General features: G+C 37.5%; 1 protein-coding gene across 5 annotated transcripts in view; it reads left to right on the forward strand.

Moving 5' to 3' along the window:
* IRAG1 (inositol 1,4,5-triphosphate receptor associated 1) overlaps positions 1–21,733 on the forward strand; it is a 60,965-nt gene that overhangs the window by 14,975 nt on the left and 24,257 nt on the right. For 3 of the 5 annotated variants that reach the window (XR_009418661.1, XM_059474868.1, XM_059474872.1), the window contains exons 2-7: positions 10,793–10,856; positions 12,775–12,835; positions 13,842–13,919; positions 14,961–15,149; positions 20,098–20,198; positions 21,415–21,485. Coding sequence is in view for 4 of the 5 variants with exons in the window: in XM_059474868.1 (XP_059330851.1) it covers positions 15,081–15,149; positions 20,098–20,198; positions 21,415–21,485 (241 nt within the window). In the remaining variant the exon portion in view is untranslated. The remainder of the gene's footprint in view (positions 1–10,792; positions 10,857–12,774; positions 12,836–13,841; positions 13,920–14,960; positions 15,150–20,097; positions 20,199–21,414; positions 21,486–21,733) is intronic. The other 2 variants (XM_059474869.1, XM_059474870.1) reach the window with 1 other exon arrangement.

The raw sequence follows: 21,733 nt of genomic DNA on the forward strand, positions 1-21,733 counted from the left end.
ATCTGCAAGAATCTAAAACGTGACAAAGCAGGGAGATGCCAGACATTCTTCAGGCTGAGATATGTTTACTTCTTCATGGAAGCTGCTGAGGAATCCAGCACAGTATCATCCTGGGTCTTAGTCCTGGCTGTGCTCTTAGCATGTACTGTTTGTATTAACTAGAAAAATGTAAGAAAAAGTCCTTTTCTCCCATTGCTTTCTTCTGCGTTTTCTGTCCATCCATTTCTTCAGCATTGCCAATTTCACATGGTGAACAAAAAGGCACTTTTCCTTTGTTTACTTTCTCACAATCAGTTTCTTGCAGAAACTGAAGCTGCTTCCACCACTGAACATAAGGGCTGCACATCCAGGTCTTGCAAGCCATTCATCTGATCCTACATAAGGATCATGTTCATGCTATGCCAAAAACTGAACCCTTCTTTAGCACTCACTGTTCTCAACATCTGCAGCTCAGGCCTTTCCAGGTCCAGGGGCTGTATGGAATTACTACTGTACATCTCCTCTACATGCATCTGATCTCTGTTTGAACTGACTTCTGAGCTGCAATTATTTTTCAACTGTGGTAATAAATTCAATTATTTATTTGCATACTGTTGTGAAGGAACTTCTTTTCTACTCAAACAAAGTTGCCTAGTAACTGCTTTTGGCATTCTTATCCATATGTACTGTGAGGAATTGAGGGCAGGGCAAATAATTAATAGGCCGCCCTCTTCAGTCTATCAATCACTTTCTAACCTGTTTCTATCCAGAAGTGTATTTTTTACATGGAAACCATTAGCAATTGCTGACCAGTTTTTCTTCTATGAACCATTTGTTTTTATGTTGATGGGGGTTAGTTATTGTTCTTTTGGGGGATGTGTGTGCTTGTTTTGATTGTTTTTTTGTGTTTTTTGAGATGTGACTAGAACTGTTTTAAGGATTTGGTCTCATATTCTATGCTGTTTCCAGCACTTTCCTATTCTTGACATTTTTGCCTTTTTGGCTGCTGCTGAATGCTATTTTCAGAGAACTATTCAAAATTACTCTGAGCTCTTTCCTTACTTGTAAAACATAATGACAGACTCTTATTTAACTAAGTGTTTTTTATATTTGTTTTTTTGTCATGTGAATCTGCTTGCCTTTTTCACCTGACATTTTGTTATTTAGGTGCTCAATATTGCATAAACTACCTTGGCTGTCTTTAGCTCTGTTTTTCCCATCTCACCTATAATCAACTGTACAGACCTACTTTTTCGGATTCTTCAGGACTATGTTGAACACCTCGGCACCCATGGAAGTGTAATGTCTGCAGCACACAGAACTGCTTCTGTCCTTTTTCTTCCTTCAGTTACAGGAGGTATTTCTCTTTTGTCCTGTGGGAGCAGTTTCCTTTAGGTGCTTGATAGAAAGTTTTGTCCTAACCTCTCCTTGAAAAATACATGTTGCCTGTATTAAAATGCTTGTTGATTTCTGTAAAAGAATTTAATGAAATAACAAAGTTTAGACTGCTGGACAGTCCTGTATTAATTTATCATTCTTGTATCTGGATCTACTTAGTAATAAACTATTACATAAATTTCTTATCTAGGACAGTTATTATCTAAAAGTTAGGAACTAGGATGAAAGTCTTAAGTGATAATAAAGTTATAAAGCAATCAGTTCTCAAATCAGAAGTTTGTTTTGTTTGGGCAGAATAACAAAGCAGTTCAAGGTCAACATCAAAATATTGAAAGAGATGTTTGGAAAGAATGAGCGTCCTTCGTTGTGTGCCTTTATCTTGGTCTCTAAGTCTTTTTATTTGCCTTCCATTACCTCAGGTAGATATTGCACAGCATTTTTTTTCTTGGCATTTGTCAAAATGTTGTCCAGAGGCACTCTAAACCTCTAAAACTTTGATTAACAGTAGAACTTTGGAGGCACTCCAATTTCAGCATTTCTTTTGTTTACATTACTCTTATCTACGTAGATTTATGATATTGTTAAAATCGCAGTGAGTTCCTATATCTTCTTTTAAGAGATTTTCCAAATTTACCTGGTTTTGTATTTTTTATTCCATAATATATTAGAATCACTCAATCTTTTTTGTTCCCTAATTCTCTGCAAGTGTTTTAAATTTTAAATAATGGGTTCCATTACTTTAATGCAACCTTGTTTACTTTATTTGATATAAAGAAAGAAAAGAAAGGTAAGGTAATAAATCTTAATGTTTGTGGCTAATTTTATACTCATTGTTTATAAGTAGGCATATACTGAAGGCCATTTTGACTCATCATATATAAAGTTGTAAAATTAACATAATTAGATACACATGACAATTTCTTAGTAGAGCGATAAGAGCAATACTGAGTTGTAGCATAGTTTATACAGTGCAATAAAACTAAAACAGGACTAAGAAACATGAATTTGAGTCAGTTTAGCTCAGTATCGAGATGTGATTGCTGCTCCTTTCTCACTTTGTCTCCTTGCTCCTCTCCCAGGCTTTAAGCAGCTACAATGGAACAGGAGATGGTGTACAAACTCAGTCATTTGCTGGTAGTGAACTGAGGGACTGAAATGCAATTCTATGCCTTACTCACTGCTCTTACTGCAGATATGGAGTGCCCTGGAAAAACCAGACAATTGCAGTAGGTCTGATATTTTTGTGGCAAATCTTGACCCATGGCATGTCCTGGAGTTTTTTTAAAGCCTCATAGAATATGAATAACTCTGTTCCTTTTTATGCCCTTCTCACATCCCCTATTTTCATTTTAGGTTTTGAGGTAAAAATGTCCAAACTAGTATATGAAATGCAGCTCCCAAAGCATAGAATTCTTTCCCTGTAGAAATAGTTCTCTGGTTTAAGCTCATCTCTTTCCTAGGGCCTCTCTGTGCACAACACTGATTAAACCATTCCAAATGAATGTGGGGTTTTTTTAGATGTTGATGAGATGAGATTGTGCATAAAGCTGGTACATTATTTTTTGGATCAGCTCCTGGATATAATCAGGAATGGAATGGAATGGTGTTTTCTAAATAATTTTATCAGGGAAAGATTTTCACTGAAGGAAAAGAGGAACATTTTGCTCCACTTGGCTTGTGCTCTTCCAGAAGAGCAGAGCTGTTGTTTTCTTCAAAGCTTTTTTCTGAACTGTCTTATTACTCAGAAAAATGTGGGGTTTTGGTAAGGTATGTGCCAGTCAATGCATAAAAATTCCTTTCTTTTTCTGATAGTTTTGATTTTTATTATTAACTTTCCAAGTCCTAGGTTTTGAAAAACAGTAATTGAAAATGGCAGAAATAAGTTTAATAAACTATGTATTCTCAGAGTGTGGTATCTGGTAGCCTTCTGAAAGAAAATGAAGTTTTTTTCCTTACCATGTTTTCTAGGAGATGCAAGCCAATAAGGATAATTTTCCAATTAGAGTGCAAATTGTAAAGATCCTGAATCTAGAATTTTAACAAGCAGCCAAAATAGGCCTCATTTTCTTCCTTCTGAGAAGAGTTTAAAAATAAGAGGAATTCTGTGCTTCATTCACCTAAATCATCAAAGGTTAGCTTTGGAGATGCTGACTTCAGCTTGGTCCATATGCAGAATACACCACTGTGTCCTTAAAGTGAGGACACTGCAAGGAGATGGTTAAATTCTCCTTTAGGTCCTTGGTGTTAATACCTGGAAGACAAATAGAATGGTTGAGGTGCTTTTGAAGTGGAAGGTCTAAGAGAACATTCACTTCCTTACTTTTAAAGACACCTGAAAAATGAAAGGTTGAGTTGCTTTTAGCAATTTTTTGCTTTTTAGCATTACCATGTGCTCCCAGTCTTGAGATTCTGTGGGTAGAGGCTTTGTCAGATGTAGTGGAAAGGCAGCTCTGGAGCTGGTTTGGGGTGGTTTGTTTGGGTTTTTTTGGTACTGGCAATAATCTCGTGTCCCTTATTTTGGATTCTGATGGCATGCAGAACTTTGAGAACACAGGAAATGGGAACTTGCTTCTCTTTTCTCATAAACAACTGCTTGCTTTCATTTTCAGACCATCCTTTCTGCAAGTCAGCAAATCTGTTCTTTCTGAAGAGATGAAGCAGTGTGCTTTCTCCCTTTCCCCCACATTAAAATAAAGAGCTCAGGTTAAATTTTCCTGAAGCTACTGCATCTGGATTTCAAATAAGGATTAAAAAGGGCAAATTATTTACCCTATGATTTTGGCCAAGGATTCTTGATTGCAATCACTGGGAAGTCTCCTTCTGGCCACATATAGTTCAGGCCAAGTAGCTGATTTGGGGATCTAAAAGCAGGCGAGAACTGCAACACTTCTCAAGTCAGAGATGCAACCAGAGGTTACCTGAGAGAGGCTTGCAAGTGCTACCTGAGATTAAGAACCCCTTGGGATGCTGGTATTTTCAAACCAGGGACAGGAGGCAGAGCATTACTTTTCAGTAATCAGATAAAGCATCTGTGTAGTCACTCAGTTGTAATGGTGATATGATGCACTGCTCTGCTAAAAATTTTAGTCAGAACTCAGCTGTCCTCAGTCCTTTCATTTCAAGGCTTTGTTTGCACTGGGAGTGTGGACACTGTGTTTTCACACTATGAAGTTCTTAGAGCAAATTTTCCTAAACTGATGTACTTTTTAATTTAAATTTAATTTTTAGAAGTTGTGATATTTACAACACAATTCAATTTATCTACTATGTAAAGGCTGCTTGCAAAAAGGTTCATCTCACAAAGTTCACCAGATGTTATTTATGACTGAAGTTTAACTCAATGCTTGGCCTGTATTATAAAATAACCTTTTAAAGAATGCAAATTAACATATTACTGTGGGAGATATAATAACAGCCATGTCATGAGCATGCCTGATGGAACAGTCTCTGTGCTAACAGCTTGTTTCTATATGATGTGTGAATTTTGGAGGATTTATTTCACCTCTGTCTTAGTTACTATCATCCTGTCTATTGCAACACCTTCACAGCTCTCAAATTATTAAATCAAATATGCTTTGTTGGTTTCACCTTGAAATAAATAACTGCCTCAATTAGCCCAATTAGCAAAAGAGGGACTCTGAGGAATTTGTTGCTGATTCAGCATGTGCCTCACTGGAGGGTCATCCAATCCAATTCATTGCTAACTTGGCCAGGAAAATGCACATAGAATATCTTTGCTAAATGCATCAGTAACAAGGTGATCTTTCTGTCTCTGAATATTGTGGGCCTTAGCTTTTAAGTACCAGTTAAAAAAAACTAAACCAAACAAACCAACCAAGATCAGGCTTCATCCAAGCTACTGAAAGCCTGCCTTTACATAGTACATAAGTTGAATTGTGCTGTGAATATGCTGCCTCTTCCTATCACACCTTCTAAAAATTAAATTTAAATGAAGAAATGCATCAGTTTAGGAATGCTTACTGTAAGAAATTCGTAGTGTGAAAATAACACCGTGTGACTACATCTTGGGTTCTAGTCAGAGTATTTATGAGGTCCCAGAAGCACAGTCAGTAGCAAGGAATAACACAGCCCTCAGAAATCTGTAAATGATTCAGCAATACAGGCAAAAAAGTGTGTTTGCAGAATATTGTATTGCATTAATAGATCTTTTGAGAAAAAAAGAGCTTTTGGTTCCAATTTTGCCTTGACATCACACCTGGATGAGACACTGAGGACTTCTTCCCTCACCCCATCTCTTTGGGGAATACTAAAATTGAGCAGTCATCCTTTGTATGATTTTTTTTGTTGTTGTTTTTGTTGCTGTTATACCTGTTTTTAGAGCTAGATATTGATAAGAAGTTAGTGTTGCTGCTGCCCTCAAAATATCTATTTCTAGGAAAAAAGCTTAAAATGTGGCATTACAAAATATTACTGCTTTTTCACGCTTCGGTATTGTGGGCTGGCAGGAAGGAAGAGGTGACATGGTGAGCTTTGTTTTTTCACAGACAGCTAGGCCTGCAGGTTTCATGTATACTCTAGGAATAAAATTGGACTGTTCCTAGCAAAAGCAGCAATTCTTGTGACCTAACATACAGCATCCCCAGATCCAAACTGGGACATTGCAGCCTGGATGAGTGAACTAGCAGGTCTGTAGAAAAAAAGTAAGCAGTCAAAATCCACACAATGGCTGTTTATTTGAATAAGTTGATAGAGAAGATATTCCTGTCCTGGTGTACAGCAGTGCTTGAAAAAACATTCAGTGGACTAGGGGCCATAATTCTTTTCTCATAAAAAGGAAGTGAAACATCTTCATGCTCTTTTGGCGTGTGTTCATTTTTGCAATGCAAAAATAGATGTCCATGTATCACTAAAGTAAGCAAATGTCAATCTGATTGTGTCCAGCAAGGATAAAATGGGAATAAAATGCTTGTTTTGCTGCTTTGCCCTTTATCTATGCAAGATAAGAAAGCCAAGTATAATCTCCCTGATTGAAAGCCCACAATTGCATTTGAGATCCCAAAGAAAGCTATTTATTGTTGGTTTGTTCAACCAAGTTTGCCCTCTGGGATTACCCTTTGTGATTGGAAAAGAAAGAATTTAGTTTGATTTCTTCATTTGGAAAATTTTTTGCTTGACTAGCAACAAGACTCCTGGGTCACTAAGCAATAGTGTTCTGCCCTAATTGCCTTCAACTTATTTATGTTTCTAAGTCAGGCCATTGGTAGTAGTTTTTTCCAAATTATGCAAAGTTGATATCCTGCTGCCCTGCAAAGCAGAATAATTTATAGAATGTTTCTATGTAGAAATTGCTTTCAAACATTTTACTTCATATAGAAACCTTAAGGTTTTTCTTTAAAAAGTATGACTTGACACCAAGGAACACTGATTATTTTGTTTCCCCCCTAATCTTATCCATCTCCCCTCCACAAAAACTTATTTGTTCTCTTTTTACATTGACTAAGAATATAGACAAGTGGCAATTTGAGAAAATATCAACTCAATCTCCCAACTCTGCCTACACCGTAGACAAAAATAAATGTGTAACTAGAATGTGATGTATAATACATGCAGTCTATGAAACATATCTAAGTTTCTCCAAATCTGTGAGAAGGAGTAGAGGAAAGAAACCCAAGTGACTCTGTGTGACTGAGTACACGATGCTCATTTAGGCAAAAGCATGTTGGGTGGTATTATCATCTCCTGGTATTCTGAATGGTGCAATTTCTGTTGGGAGATCGATCAGTGCACAGGTCCTGCATCAGAGGGGTCCTTCAGCACCACACAATGAGACTGGCACTGCCTCCTAAACAATTCTGCTTTTAAATAGGAAGTTGTCTAGGAGGAGGAAGAGAGCAATGTTTTTTACTCACATATAGTTTCAACTTTTTTTTATTTATCCTGTTTTGAGTTCACTGCCTTTATGTTGTAATAAACTTTTGTCCAGGTACTTCCTAGCTCTGGGTTTGTTTGGAACTGTCCTCCTGAATGACATCAAGTGTACTGCTCTCCCACTCTTACCTTCACACTTCCTTATATGCTGTTCCTTATGCTTAGAAATCCTTGTTCTCCATGCCAAATATCCTCCCACTCTATCTTCAAGTTAAGAAATATAGCAACTATGCATTGAGATCTGACAGTGTTCTGATGATCAGATTTGCTACTGTTGGCTGAATTCTTTAACTTATACATAATACTGAATAAATCAGGGATTCATTCTTCCTTAATATCACATGTACCAGCTTTTTCACTATATATATACATATATATATATATATATATATACATAATTTTATTTTAAAGTACCTCAAAGTTCATCCCAATGGGTTTCCTAGAGGCCACCTGCCTGAGCAGTGCTTTTTGTTGTCTTCTCACTTTTCCAGCTGAAAGCCCATGATGAGGAAAAAAAAATAGGGCAGTAAGATGTCCTTCTCATAAGAGACCTGAGTCCAGTATCTTAGGTACAGACTTAACCAGATAAAATTGCCATTTTGGAGTTCTGTCTCAAAAATATTTGTTCAAAGAAAAGCCCCAGAATGAAAAAAAACTGCAAGTGAAGCAGAACATATTTTTTTCTGAACTTGTATGCAATTCTTAAAACCATTTGTTTTCATAGGGAGGTTGTGCTGCTTATAACCTCATTTCCTTATATTTTCATTAGTGCTAGATAAAAAGCCCTTGAAAATAAAAAAATTGCATCCAAACCAGAGTAATTTATAAAAGTTTGATTCATGCAACATTGACTCCTACTTGCCTCTAAAAAAAAGTGGAATTGGGAATTTTTCAGCCTATCTAAAATAGGCTTTCCTTAAAAGAAATATATATTTTAAAAATCTGGGTCCACTAGTCTAAAAAGCTAGTGAAATACTGAAATACTGCTCCTCAGTGTTTCTAAAATATGTACATTCTTCATCTGTTTGCTGATTGTCTGCAGCATAAAATTCAGCCTCGAATTCTTGCAAGGCAAAAAAAGTCATTGTAAGCCACTCCAAAAATGCTTTGCTGCAAGAGAAATAAATCTAAACACTGACTGCTAACAAAACAGAAACTGTAAAAACATTGTTAAAACAAATGAAGTTGACATTTTACAGAAAGAAAAGTGCTATTTTTGAGCACAGTTATGATCTTTTAGTAAGACTTAAATTTCCATTTAGCTATGTTAAAATGTTTGTCTGTGAGTGAAATAGGTCCAATTGCTTTTTCTCTTAATGTATCAAGGAAAAGCTAAAGCTGGGACCAGAATGGATCCTCTAGGAGTTAAGTGCAGAACTCCCAGAATAAATTTTCCACTAAATCTTTGGAATTAGTTTTCAGATTTCCTTAAACTCTGATGTAAATTTTTGATACATAATCAAACCAAAAGCCTTGTTGTAGGGGTTGGTCTTGTTGATAATGGAACAGCATCACCTTTCACCCCCAAACCTTTTGGTTTTCAGTCTTAACAGTGTCATAACTACCCATTATTGGAGATATTCTCCCAGGATGCATGTCAGGCTGGACATGCATCAAAACATTTTACTTTCTGCCTGACCTAACTTTTCCTTTCTCTCATTCAAGCAGATTATTGAAAGCCATCCAGTTTTATGTGTTCCTGAGCTATGAGGAAAACAGGAAGCAGAAAAGGAGATTCTTTCCTGTCATGCTGTTCTGTAAATCAAGTCCTACATGTGTAGCTTGTAGTTCCAAGGACATTTGTAACCACTGAGTTTGAGGAGAGTTTTTTAAAGAATTGTATTTTCTTTCAGCTTTTGCTAGTTTCTTCCTTTAAAATATTTTTGTGACAGAATTGTTCACATTCAACCCTTGTCTCTGAGGCTGCAACCTGGAAGTGTTCTGATTGTCAAGAAGTTTTATTGAAGTCACTCAGGAATCTCAATACTCAGGAATTAGTCTCAGAATGAGAACAGATCCTTTGAATTCACACAGTGGTTGCAGACACACTGCATGCCTCAATAGAATTGTTCTGTATCCTAAAAGCAGAAACACCACTTTGTCTTCCAGGTTTTCCCTCGAGCAGTTGCATGGATTTAGCGTGGCTGGAACTCATTGAAGTTATCACAGAGGTGCCTTATTTTTGTCCTGGGGCTGTGTCTCTGTGGTTTGGTAAATTGGCTGAAGCAGGATCTTGATATTTTGCAAAACTGGAGTATTTAACATGAAAAACCACTCTTTTGTCATAAAACTGAGATGCAGTAGGAAACTACTAGTCAATTTTTTTCCCCTGTGTTGCAGACAATAAAGAAAATGTCTCCCAGTTTCCATGTAGGACCTTTTGTCACAAAGGGCAAGAATGTACATGAGTCAGCTTCAGTTGTGGCATTCTTTTTCCTTTTCCCAGTGAATGTTCCTATTATACAAAGATCTTGGAGTCCTAATGCAAAATTTCAAAGTGTTTCTGTTTAGATATTCTGCATCTGTTTTTAGGGGGGTTGTTTCTTTTGTTGTGTTGAGGTTTTGGGTTTTTTAAATTTTAGGGGATAGTTAATGTATGCCAACAAACTGTATATCTTAAGCTATAATCATGCTTTGTGTTTGAAAACACTTTTTTGGTACAAGCATAAGAACACCCTGTTTTGCTCAGACTTTGTTTGAAGGAAGTTTACTGGGTCTTAAGTACGTCAAAGCTGCAAAATGTGATGTGAATTCCATGTGTTTTTACGGCTATACCAAAAGGAGTGCTAAAAGTTACCTTTTTAATTTGGTAGTGTTTTACAACCACTGTACAGGAAAAAAGTTGCAAAAAGCCACTCAGAATTGTGCAGTTCAGCTGCTGCACCATGAACAAGTAGCTCCTGTTTTGACAAACGAGACTTGACCACAGGCAGCATGAGGTCAAGAAATATTAATAAAATGCTTTCTTAAGTGTTTTTTTCTGCTCTTTTTTTGTGTCCCCTCATTAGGATGTGACAGAGCATTTCGGGTCGGGTGCCCAGCTATCAGTGGGGATGGAGTAAAGCACCTTTCTCTGAGCCCTTGCTGACATGGACTCAGCCATGACTCAGCCAGGGGAAGTTAACTGATTATACTTAACTTTCTCTGCTATGGTAAAATAAGTTGCAGAGAGAACACACTGAAAGCCAAAGGCCTCTAAATACTTTTCCCTTTTATGGAATAGAGCTCCCAGATCTCCATTTCCTGGGGATTGTACTCTAAGCCTACACAGTGGTAAAAGAAAGTTCTCTGCATTCACTGATCTGTATCTGACTACAAATTTGAGCTCAGGGTATAATTTTTTTCCTAACTATTTTAAGCAGTAAGTTTATAATAACAGACCAAAATGTTAGAAGCACTCCATCCTCTCTCTTATTTCTTTTCTTACTTTTTTTCTTTAGATTGTCTCCTCTTAGTGTGGGAATGAGCAGAATTTTGTGAAGTGGATAGGTAATTTGTTTGTGTGTTTTTTTCACTCATTTTGTAGGTGCACAAGGCTCGTGCATACTGAAACTGTAGATCTTCACCCACGTCCACTCTGCCTGTGACATGTGAGTTAATCTCTACAAGTATTTAATTTTAAAAGATAATTTTGAAGCTTTTGTCATTTCTGAAAGAGTTGAGTTTTGGGGGAGATCATTTACTTTGATAAAACATTAGAATAATCTAATTAAATCCTTTGATAAGATAGAGGCAGGCCAGCGGGAGCTTGATCAAAGAAGAAAAAAAAAGAAATAAGAGGATCTTGAAATTATCCCCATGCCTAGGATGCTAGTATGTGTTCATGCACCTTAACTGTTTTCAAAGTGCAGGTGTATTTTTTAAGTTCTCTTTTCAGAGTTTTCAGGGCCAATAATTACAGGTGTTTCAGTTGGTCCCTCACTGAATTGCAAATGTTGTTAACATCATTTCCTTCTTTGACTGAAAAGTGTCTGTTCTTGTGGAAAGGAGGCAAAGCTGGCAAAGCTCATGGCAGCACGATTCCAAAGGCTGTTCGGCTGGCAGGTGAGCCAGGTTTAGAAGCAGGCTAGTCAAACTCCACACATTCTAGCTCAGGGTTCAGTAAGGCTGTCAGCTGGTTTTGTAAATACAAGTGTGAATTTCTGTAAGCTCCAAGGCTGCACTCTGCCCTAATGCTCTGCTGAAAAAGAAAAAAATGTACCTTCTGGTGACATAAAATTTCCAAGGATATTTCTTTATCTGCTATCTACATTTTTGAGATGCAGATAAGCTCCTCTAATTCTTGGAGAGTGTTCTCACAAAACCTCTTATTTTTGTGCATTTTGACTCCATTTGACACTTACTGGGGCTGTTTTCATTGCCCAGCTAAAGGGGGCATAAGCTCACTTCAGCAGTGATGGAAGAACATTTATTCACTAATATTTAGATTTCCATCTTTTCTAAACCTTTGCCTTTCCTACCAGTGTAGGAGGCAGTAACTGATTAGAAAATGGCAGAACTCCTTGCAGACCATGGTATATCCACTTGCATTTGCAATATATGATGTTTGTGCTGGGTAAGCATCATAGTCTTTTAAAAATACGGGCTACTGACTTTAAGAACACTGCACAGGTTAAAATTAAGCTTTTAGTTTGAAAGTTAATTATTTTGGAATTCTAAATCATATAGTTTATTAATTATCACACATCCTTATACTGAAATACCAAAATGCAGTACCCCTCACTTTGGCAGTGTAGTGAACTGCAGAAATGCAGTTGAGATGTGCAAAGATGGTGTTTGATTCAAGAAGCCTAAGAATATGAATAATTATGTGTAAGCTTCCACTGCTCCAATACAGTCCTCAGCACTGGGGTTTTCTGGAGTGGTACTAGGAAAAAATGGAAAGTCAGAAGAAATTTTCCTACTGATCAGCACAGAGATTTGAAGCTTATTCCTATTTGCAAGATATCTCTGTAAGGAAATCAGAATAGGGTTTTAATTGTGTTGGAGACAGCCTGAACTCAGTCCACTCCAAATCTGGGGGTTGTTAAGGTGGCATAAATTCATCTTTCTACCCTCTGTTTTCCCTTGGCTGTACTTTCTGTGCTGCATCTCTAGGACAACACAGCTTGGGATTTGTCCCTTTCTATTCTTAGACAAGCCTGATGATTTATTTCTTTTTCTTTTAAAGTTTTTTTGCTTTTTAAATCTGAAAAATGAACTGAAACTTGATGTGCTTCATAGCTCTTTCTTGTTTCAAGATAAGTTGCATTACTTTAAGTTTAGTATGTACTAAGAACTCAGTTTAGACTGGGAATAAACCACTTTGGTGCAATAGCTTCTACAATTCCATGTAGGACTGCAAGCATGCTTTGGCCATGACTTGAAACATTCCTGATTTTTCAGGCCCAGCATTGGGTTGAATGTATCAGAACCATAATAAATTCATAAGGGAAACACTAAGAGGGATTAGATAAATAGCCAGATTTATATTTTTTCTTTCTCTCTCTTTTTTTTTTTTATTTGAAGTTGAGTTCTTGCAAACTCTGAAATTGCGTAGGATGGCAGAATTTTGTAACAGAGATTAAAAGTAAGTCTGTGTCCCTTTTTTTAGTTACCTTGTTTCCATCTCAGTTTCATGTGTTGCTAATAGTTGGTGACTGGGTTTGATACAAAAAAAACTTAATTGTTGAATCATACAGCTGTTCAGTATCTGTCTAACCTGTGGATTTATTAAAATATACATAATCATAAATAGGTCTTTTCCATCCTATTAGGGACTTTATTGTTTTGCCTTAATAGCCATTTAAAAAAAATTTATTCCTAGAAAGTTTGCTCTTATTTGAAGTCAAAGGGGGATAAAATCATGATACAAACACGAACTACCACTTTTGTAGAGTTAGAAAACCACCTGTAACAGGTACATGTCTAGAAAAGTTTGAAACATGCTCTCCCTACAGCATGCAGTGCTCTGAAAAATCTTTATGCCCACTGTTCAAAAAGAGTTAGAGTCTGTACCTTGGTCTTCATAACAATGTCACATGTGCTGCATCTTTTTCAGAGCTGTTATTGAGGAACTGCAATGATATAATTGCTTTTTTCTGAACACACGAATACTTGTGTAGGATCATTTTTACAATCTATTAATTCTGCATTATCATGTGAGATGGCCTTGTATTCCTCTTCTAGTGAAAGAGAAAATTAGGTTTCCAACATAATGTGAAATGAACATAATAAAAGCATGGGTCTTAGCTGCTTCCGTAGTCCAAAGTTTTCACACATTCTGTAGGTTTTACAACACAGATTTTCTTCTGTGAGAGCTGAGGTGAGGGACTTGTCACTACTGAGACTGCTTCAGTGTTTCTTGTGAATGGTTTCGCCTCTTTTTGCTTTAATTTTAAAGCAACAGATGTATTTTGACAAATGAAATTGGCAACCTCAATAAACCAGCATGTTCCTGAATACATTTCTTTGCCCACCCCTGAAATGGAAAGGAAAACTGTAGCAGGTTCCTTTCCAATGCAGTAGGCAGCAGTTCCTGGTGGAGACACAGTGTGGGCACCAGGTGGCCTCAGCTGTGTGTGTGTGTCCTGCAGGCACCGCCGGGGAGTGCAGTGAGGCATTCATGAGGACACTGCTGAGGACAGCTCCCTGACTCCTGGGCAGGTGTCACAGTAAGTATTGCAACCCATCCACTGCCAATCCAAGGACTGATTTGTGCTTTGCACTGCTGATCCTCAGACTTTGGTGCAGTGTTGCACTTTCATGCTGATGTTACCCTTGTGAATGCATTGCCCCCCTTTGATACTAATAATGAGAATTTTCTCACCTAATAGGCAGTGATTTTTTTTTTTTCCCCTTCTTTGGGCATTTCTGCTGTTTTGCTTTGGAAGTGTCTTGCACCTTGTTGTCTTGTGCAGAGGTACACCAAGTCTTTTCACAATTCACCTTGCTCAAAGGAGAAGTGCCACCCTCTAGGGTTCCAGTTTTGATCCTCTGAGATCAGAGATCATGCTCTGTAGCATTAAGGCTATTAGTTACTAAAGGCATATTATGGAAGAGATGACTGAGAGGGGACCCTAGCAGTGTCTGTCAGTATCTGGATGGAAGTGTCAGAGGATGGATCCAGACTCTGCTTGGTGGTGCTGAGCAATAGGAGAAGAGGCAGGGGCAGAAATGGATGCACAGGAAGTTCCACGTGAACATGAGGAAGAACTTCTGAGCAGATTGCACTGGAACAGATTGTCCAAAGAGGCTGTGGAGTCTCCTTCACTGGGGATATTCAGGAACTTTCTGGATGCAATTCTGTTCCATGAGCTCTGGGGTGACTCAGCTTGAGCAGGGAGGTTGGACCAGATGACCCTGTGGTCCCTTCCAACCTGAACCATTCTGATGTTCTGTGATATCCAGGATATGGTAACAGGATGCTGTTCACTTCTTAGAGGATATTTAGAGAAGGCAGTTTGGTCACATCATAATGACAAAATGAAAATTGTAAGATGGAGGAAAGAGATGGAAATAGCAACAAGAACAGAAGGTTGTCTGTTTTGAATGCATTTGCTAAGTTATACTTGACCTTGAAAGCTTTAGTTACTAAGACACAAGATAGCATTTTTAATTTAAACCCTAATACTGTTTGTTATTGTAAAGTGATCTCAGTTTTGGAGCATAGAGTTTTAAATGGATTTGATTTGTATTTTTGGAATCTAACCCAGCCTGCAGATCACGAGGCCTCGCAGAGCTTATGCCTTCAGGCTAACTTGAAACAGATACTGCCAGCAGTGCATGGTCCTCTTAGTCAACCTTGCAGCTCCACGTGCTTCACGCTGCCCACCATGCCAACCTTACCTGAAGACAAGGGACAAGCAAAAGAGGCCCAGCACAACAGCTCTCCTCCAGCCAAAGTAAGCTCTCTTACTTGCAAAGGTGTTTTCTGACACTTGCTGGAAACCTGAGGCTGAAACCTGTCTGTGTATATTTAGGGGTTTATGAAATCAAATCTATTTGTTTCTCTGTATTAGGGTGTTTTGCTTAATTGATGAAGCTATGAATGATCCTTCAGCTGAAATCCTTTGAGTTCCTCAAATATTTTATAGCCTAAGGGATGAGAACTTAAATTGCTCAAGTAGTTGTTTATCATTTTGAACTGGAGGCTTATAAATGGTTCAGAACAGACAGATATATATCAAAGCTGTCCAAAAATGACCTTTGTGATGTTATTAAAGCAAACTTTAAACTTTGAGAACAGAACTTAGGCTTGCACTTCAACAACTAGTGTTGCTTTTACAGATATAGAGGATGTTATGCAACTCATGTGTGTGTGAAAGATGGAGATGGGCTTTTTTGGTTTGCAGTGTTTCTCAGTGCTTTATTTGCCACAGCAGTAGATGATCAGACACTGGAACTAGTGAGAGGCAGGTGGGTGTTCCTCAGGCATTTCATCAGTTTGCTTCAAATTTGTGTGGCATCTCCATGTCTTGACGTGTTTTCATTCCAGATAAATATGAAAAATCAGTAACAGATGGGTCTTCCCTATTTGCAGTAATCTATACCACAGATAAAAAGTAGCTTCATGCTTTAATAAACTGAGGTTGGATTTTTTGTCTGTTGTTAGCTGAAGAACCTTACTGTGATTAGGAAATCACAGGCTAATCAAATAATTAGTTTTTATGCAAACTGGTGTAAAGAAAGAGAGGCTTTATTGTCTGGCACATCCTCAGTTAAAGATGAGACACTGCCATTGGTTTTGGGGACACTAAATTCCAGACTTTGGGTGAAAACATCCTCTACTTTAACATTGATGGAAAATACTGGCAGCAGTGAGCTCTGCAGTGATTTGTCCTGCCTTCCATCTAAGCTGCACATGTGCTGAGTGTTAATTTCCTGCCTTAAGATAACACCCCAGCTGGATACAAATTCATCAAGACTACCATCTGATAACATCTATTAGCTGAAGAAGATTTTATTGGGGGTTTTTAAACTCACCTATGTGAAAGGTATTTTAGTACAAAAGACTTGCTGTATAAAACCTATTTAGAGATGAAAAATATGAAAATCTAGCAAACATCAGTGATTCTAATCCTGAATGTGCTTGTCAAGTGGGAGAAATTAAAATTTCCAACCTCCTAATATAAAAGCATTAAAATTTTAATACATTTTTCAGGCCTTTTAGATGTAGGTCTTAAATGGGCTGTGGTAATGTGATCGTTCATGAATCAAGTCACTGTGCAATATGCTTCATTTTAGATAGTGATTATTTTTAGGTGCAAAATTGTGGTGGAATGATTCTAACCAAAACACTGCTCATAAGCCTACTTAAGGTTTGCTACTAGCCAATGCTGTGAAAATTTGGTCTTGTTCATAGCTGTTGTCACTCTTGGCCCTTGCTGCAGGTCAAGTTCTACAGCCTGACTGTAAGTCACTCTAAGTAAAACATCTTATTGTGAGGTAAGGACTTGCAAGCAAGGAGAGGGCATCAGAAGGAGCTGAAAGCTGGTGAATTTGTTTTCTGCCATTTAAAACTATTTTCAAAAAAAAGTTTGAAATTTCTTCTCATCTAGAGTGCTGTCTGGTGCCTATCACCTTCCTCATTCTCTTTCAGGAGAATCTTCCCCACCTTTTTCCTGCATGCCCAAATGCACAGATTGCAAAACAGTTCTGACAAAAAGAAAATGAATATCGCATGTTCATTTAATGTTTAATGTCAAATGTTACATCACATGTAGCTTTCTGCATGCTTCAAGTATGATCATGCTTTTACATGATGGGAAGGCCTGGGTTCTATGTCTCAAATTTATTTTGAGAAAACAAATGTTTTCATTTCAGTATTTCTTAATGCAGCCTGTGTTTTTCTGAAGTTCAGTCTAGACTTTTAATTAATATCTAAGAATATGGACAGGTTGCAGAGGGTTTTCTGTTTCCTAGTTTTCTGTTGTTTTGGGTTTTTTTCCGCAGTGCTTTAAAGAATTCAGGTGTTATGCAGTAAAGCTCTGTCACCTGGCATGGTAGGTCTTTCCGTAGAGTATCTTTGTATTCCTTCTCCCCTCACCATCCCGTTCATGTAAAAATCACCTGAATTTGTCTGGATTATAAACATTTCAAAAGCACATTCTCTGTATGCTTAGTGAGGGCCTGGTAGAACTTAACAGCCAGAATGTCTGGAGGTTCTACTTCCATCCCTGATCCTCGTGGTTGTTCTGTTATGGACCAAACTGCCTGTGCCACCCTCTCAGCCTTCCACATGCCTCCCTGCAAGTCTGGATGGCTCCTGGTCACCCATGTGGAGCAGTTCCCTCCTGAGCCACAGAGGTGGAGTCAGTTTTACCCCAATTTTTTTTTTTTTTTTATTTTTTTTTTATTTTATTTTTTTTTTTTTTTTGCGGGGGAGGGCTTTGGACAAAAAGGAAGCAAAGAGTTGGGTAGCAGGGAACCACTGGTAGTAGGAGATGAGGCAACTGTTGGGAATAGTTGAGGAGCAGACAGGTCTGGAAGCTCCCAAGGGAGCAGAGTTAAAGGCACACAAATAAGAAGATAATGGAAATCTTCTGTGACATCTCTGTAGGGTTGTACAGCACTGCACTGTTGTGAGGCAGCTTAAGCTTCCTGTTAAAGCTTCTCTTCCAAGGCCTGTGTAGGGCAGCCTGAGCACTGAGAATCTGTAACAATTCCTTGTGATTTGAGCCAGCTGGCCCTGCAAAGAGCTTCCTGCTCTGGCTGTTCCTGCCCCTCTCCTGGACAAGGCAGGCTTGGACAAACGGGGCCATGAGGTTTCACTTGTGTGGATCCTGAACTCCTATGGCTGCTGACCAGGATTAGTGTTTTCTACCTGACCTGAACTAGCCTTGACTGCAAACTCTTTTTTTTTTTTTTTTAATGAGCTGTTTTTAGAGTCCTAAAATGGGCTTGAGTGACTTCAAGGCTGTTACATCATTCAGAAGTTTTTGCTTTCTGGCAGTCACAAGATTAGTAAAAACACTGTGCATGTGTGTTCAGCTGCTTTGCCCTACAAGCAGGGGAGTCACCTGAGTTTTGTGACTGACAAAATATATTGTCACTTTTTAACGTTTTCAAGGATATTACTAAAAATTGCTTCCAAGCTATTGTCAAAAAATGTCACTTGTGCATTTGAATCACATATGCTTTGGGATTTTAACATTTTCAGAATTGCAATGATATTTTTCCTAAGTTTTAATCTTCACAGTGTTTTCTTGGCATGTTCCCCATCCTGCTCTCCTGTGACTGACAAAGTGAACTTGCCAAGGCAGTTCATATGAAAATTATGAGTATGGAAGTGTGAAGCTGCTTGAAAAAAATTTTAATAAAAAAAATTTGCTATTTACAGTAGAATCAAGAATCCTAACTCAGGTGTCCCAATCAAGGCCTATTTTTAGTTGCCTTTGAGAGGTAAAAGGGTTATGCTATGTATTTTAATGTTATGCCATTTCCCGTATATTGTAGAGTCCTTTTACTTGATCAGAAAATGTTCAAAAAGAAGAAAATGCAGCACTGGGAGAGATGTTGCAGGGAGTTCTATGGTAAATGACAGAAATTAGCAGTCAAGTAAGAATCAGCTTTCTTATGGAATAGAATAGAATGGTTTAGGACAGAAGAGACCTTTAAGGTCATGCAGTTCCAACTGCTCTGTTATGGACAGGGACCTTCCACTAGAGCAGGTAGCTCAGAGCTCCCCCCAGCCTGGCCTGGAACACTTCCAGAGTCTAAAACTGACTTACTAAACTGCAATTTATTCATTCTGTTAATGCCTAAATTAGTGCTATTGCCACAGATTTTTCTTACCTGCCTTACAAATTTCTTGTGAAGCTTTGGGATGTAGTTTCAAGGAAATTGTAGACTCCAAATAACAAACTAAAACAAAACTCTCATGTATATCAGTGCCTAGCAGAAGCAATTAGGATTTGAGAATTTACAAATTATTCTTTAAATTTTAGAAGTCACTTGACAGCAGCTCACTGCCTCTGCTGGGAAGCTTTCCCTTGAGCTGTTTTCTGGTTTTAATCTGAACACAATACTTGGGGTAGAAGTAATCATTTTCTTAGCACATATGAGACATCCACATTGATTTATGCCAACTTGATGCATCTCCGCTTGTGATATCTCACAGGAAATGGATTATTTTTCTTCAGCTGAATGGTATAATTATGCAGACGGTGTGAGATTAGGTTCTTGAGGCAAGGTCTCACATTTAAGCAGGCAAGCACATACTAATATTCAGTACCAGCTTGCCAGTTTCTTTTATCACTTAAAAATTATATTTTATTTAATTAAATTGTTAAATTATGTTTTTTTTAAATATGTTACCAAGTAATCTGAGGGAAAACCATGTGGTGCTCTTAACAAGATAACTTTAAATTATTTTCTGGAGTTTTGAGTATTGTGTACACTTAATACTGTGTTTTATTCAAGCTTTCATTATACATTACTATCATTTGGAGGGTTTGTGTGCTTAATTTAGCCCTGTTATACAGAGCCGCTTTTCACTCTTGCATTCAGCTCATAAATTCACCAAACTCTTGGACATGTACTTCACTAGAGGAATGGTTTGCTGTGTGCAAAACCAGTCTGTGACTGCATTTTTAAAGCTTTCTCATTAACTCCATGCTTATTGAATTTGGCTTGCGTGCATTAAAAGTTTTTAAAGAAAACAGATATTCCAGGTCTCCATCATGTCTTCAAGTTTGTTTTGTGAAATTACAGCTAATTATGTCTTTTTAAATTACTTTTTCTCTTTTAGGTAAATTGAGAAATACATATTGTTTTCCACACAGACAGTCAATGTTCAGTGGTTTAAATTTCTGTTTAACTTCATTTTTATATTTGTCATACACCATTCAGGACACAACTGTTGAAGGGACAACATGCAGCACACCTTCTATTGTTCTTCCAGAGAATGCTGTTACTCCAGATGTAGAATTTGATAAAAATCTGGTTAACAGGTACTGTATGATACATTACCAATCCATTCATCAATTTCAGGGGCTGTGTTTCTAAAACATTGCTCTGAAATGTATGTTGTGTGAAAATATTAATGCTGTATCTCTGTGAGTTGGTCATATTGCCTTTGCATTTTGAGAATGGTGTTTGGGATGCAGGTGGAGGAACAGGAATATAACTGAGACTAAAAGAGAAGAGTAACACAGAACATTGAGCCTGACAACCCCACTCACTGAGCTGGACAACTTAAATATCTAGTTTGACCACTGTGATACAATGGATTTAAAGCAGTTTTGGGCCCATTCACATAGATGGGACAAGAATACCACCTTGAGGTTAAGCATTTGTGAAAGTAAGTCATTGAATAGAAGTAGTAATCTTGTTTGAAGTTGAAAACTTCAATTCAGTTTTCAGTTATTATATTTACTCTGATAAAGCCTACTTCCTGACCTGGGCTTTTTAATTTTATTGACCTGCCACTAAACTTAAAATATGGGGAAAAAAACCATATAAAAATATATTTTGTAAATCTATAATTTGTTTGTATTTTAAAAAGTGTGCTGCTCCAAACTTCAAGATTAGGTTAGAGTCAGAATTTATCTGCAGCCCTTCAAAGGCAGAATTTTTGCAGGATCAGTATTTACATTTCTGCAGTTGTTTGAGACTTTTACTTGGTTTGCAGTTTAGAAAGATTCTATGGGAGTGTCAATGTGGGAGCCTAAGGAATTATTTTAGCCATAAAATTTAGTTAAAGAAGCAGTAAAAATTCAGAAAGACCAAGTCTTTTGGGGGTTTTTGTTGGTAATTGGTTTTTTGTTGGGCTTTTTGGGGTTTTTTTTGGTGTTTTTTTTTTTTTTTTTTTGTTTTTTTTGGGTTTGCGGGGGATTTTTGCTATATGCCATTTTTACATTATTTTTAAGTGATGGTAATAATCTACAGAAATGTACAGGTTTTTTCCAAAGAAATCAGGTTCACAGTGAATGAGATTAATAGCAAATTTTAGAATTTCTTTGTTGGATCAATTTCTGCAATTTTCCTTCTTTCCACAATCTCTTCCATTTTCCACTTGTTTGGAGATGAGAGAAACTGCAATACATGCTTTTTGTCTTAATTTTTAAATCAAAGGGCTTTCATTTTAATATTAATTTTTAATAGGTAATTATGACCTCTTTTTGGTGCCATACTCCATGATTTTTTTTTGTTCACTTTTCTCCATAGGCCTCGGAGTCCCCATAGGAGACATTCTAACCGTGCCACCAGGAATTCAACAAGTTCACTGACTTCTGTTGGTAAGAAGTGATTATTCATTTCAGTTAGGATGTATTCTCAGAAAATGTGGCATGCAATGAAAACCTGTATAGAGAGTCTGACTATTGACCACAATTTCTTTCTCTGTGCACACTGTATAATGCATGCACAGGGAACGCTGCTGGGATGTTGAATTGTGATCATGAGTTTGTAAGTGAACTGCATGCAGACCAATTTAGGGAAATACATACATTGTTATTTTCAGAAATTGTTAATTGGTGCATTAGCT

The sequence above is a fragment of the Ammospiza nelsoni genome, chromosome 6 (assembly GCF_027579445.1).
Source record: "Ammospiza nelsoni isolate bAmmNel1 chromosome 6, bAmmNel1.pri, whole genome shotgun sequence".
Classification (NCBI taxonomy): Eukaryota; Metazoa; Chordata; class Aves; order Passeriformes; family Passerellidae; genus Ammospiza; species Ammospiza nelsoni.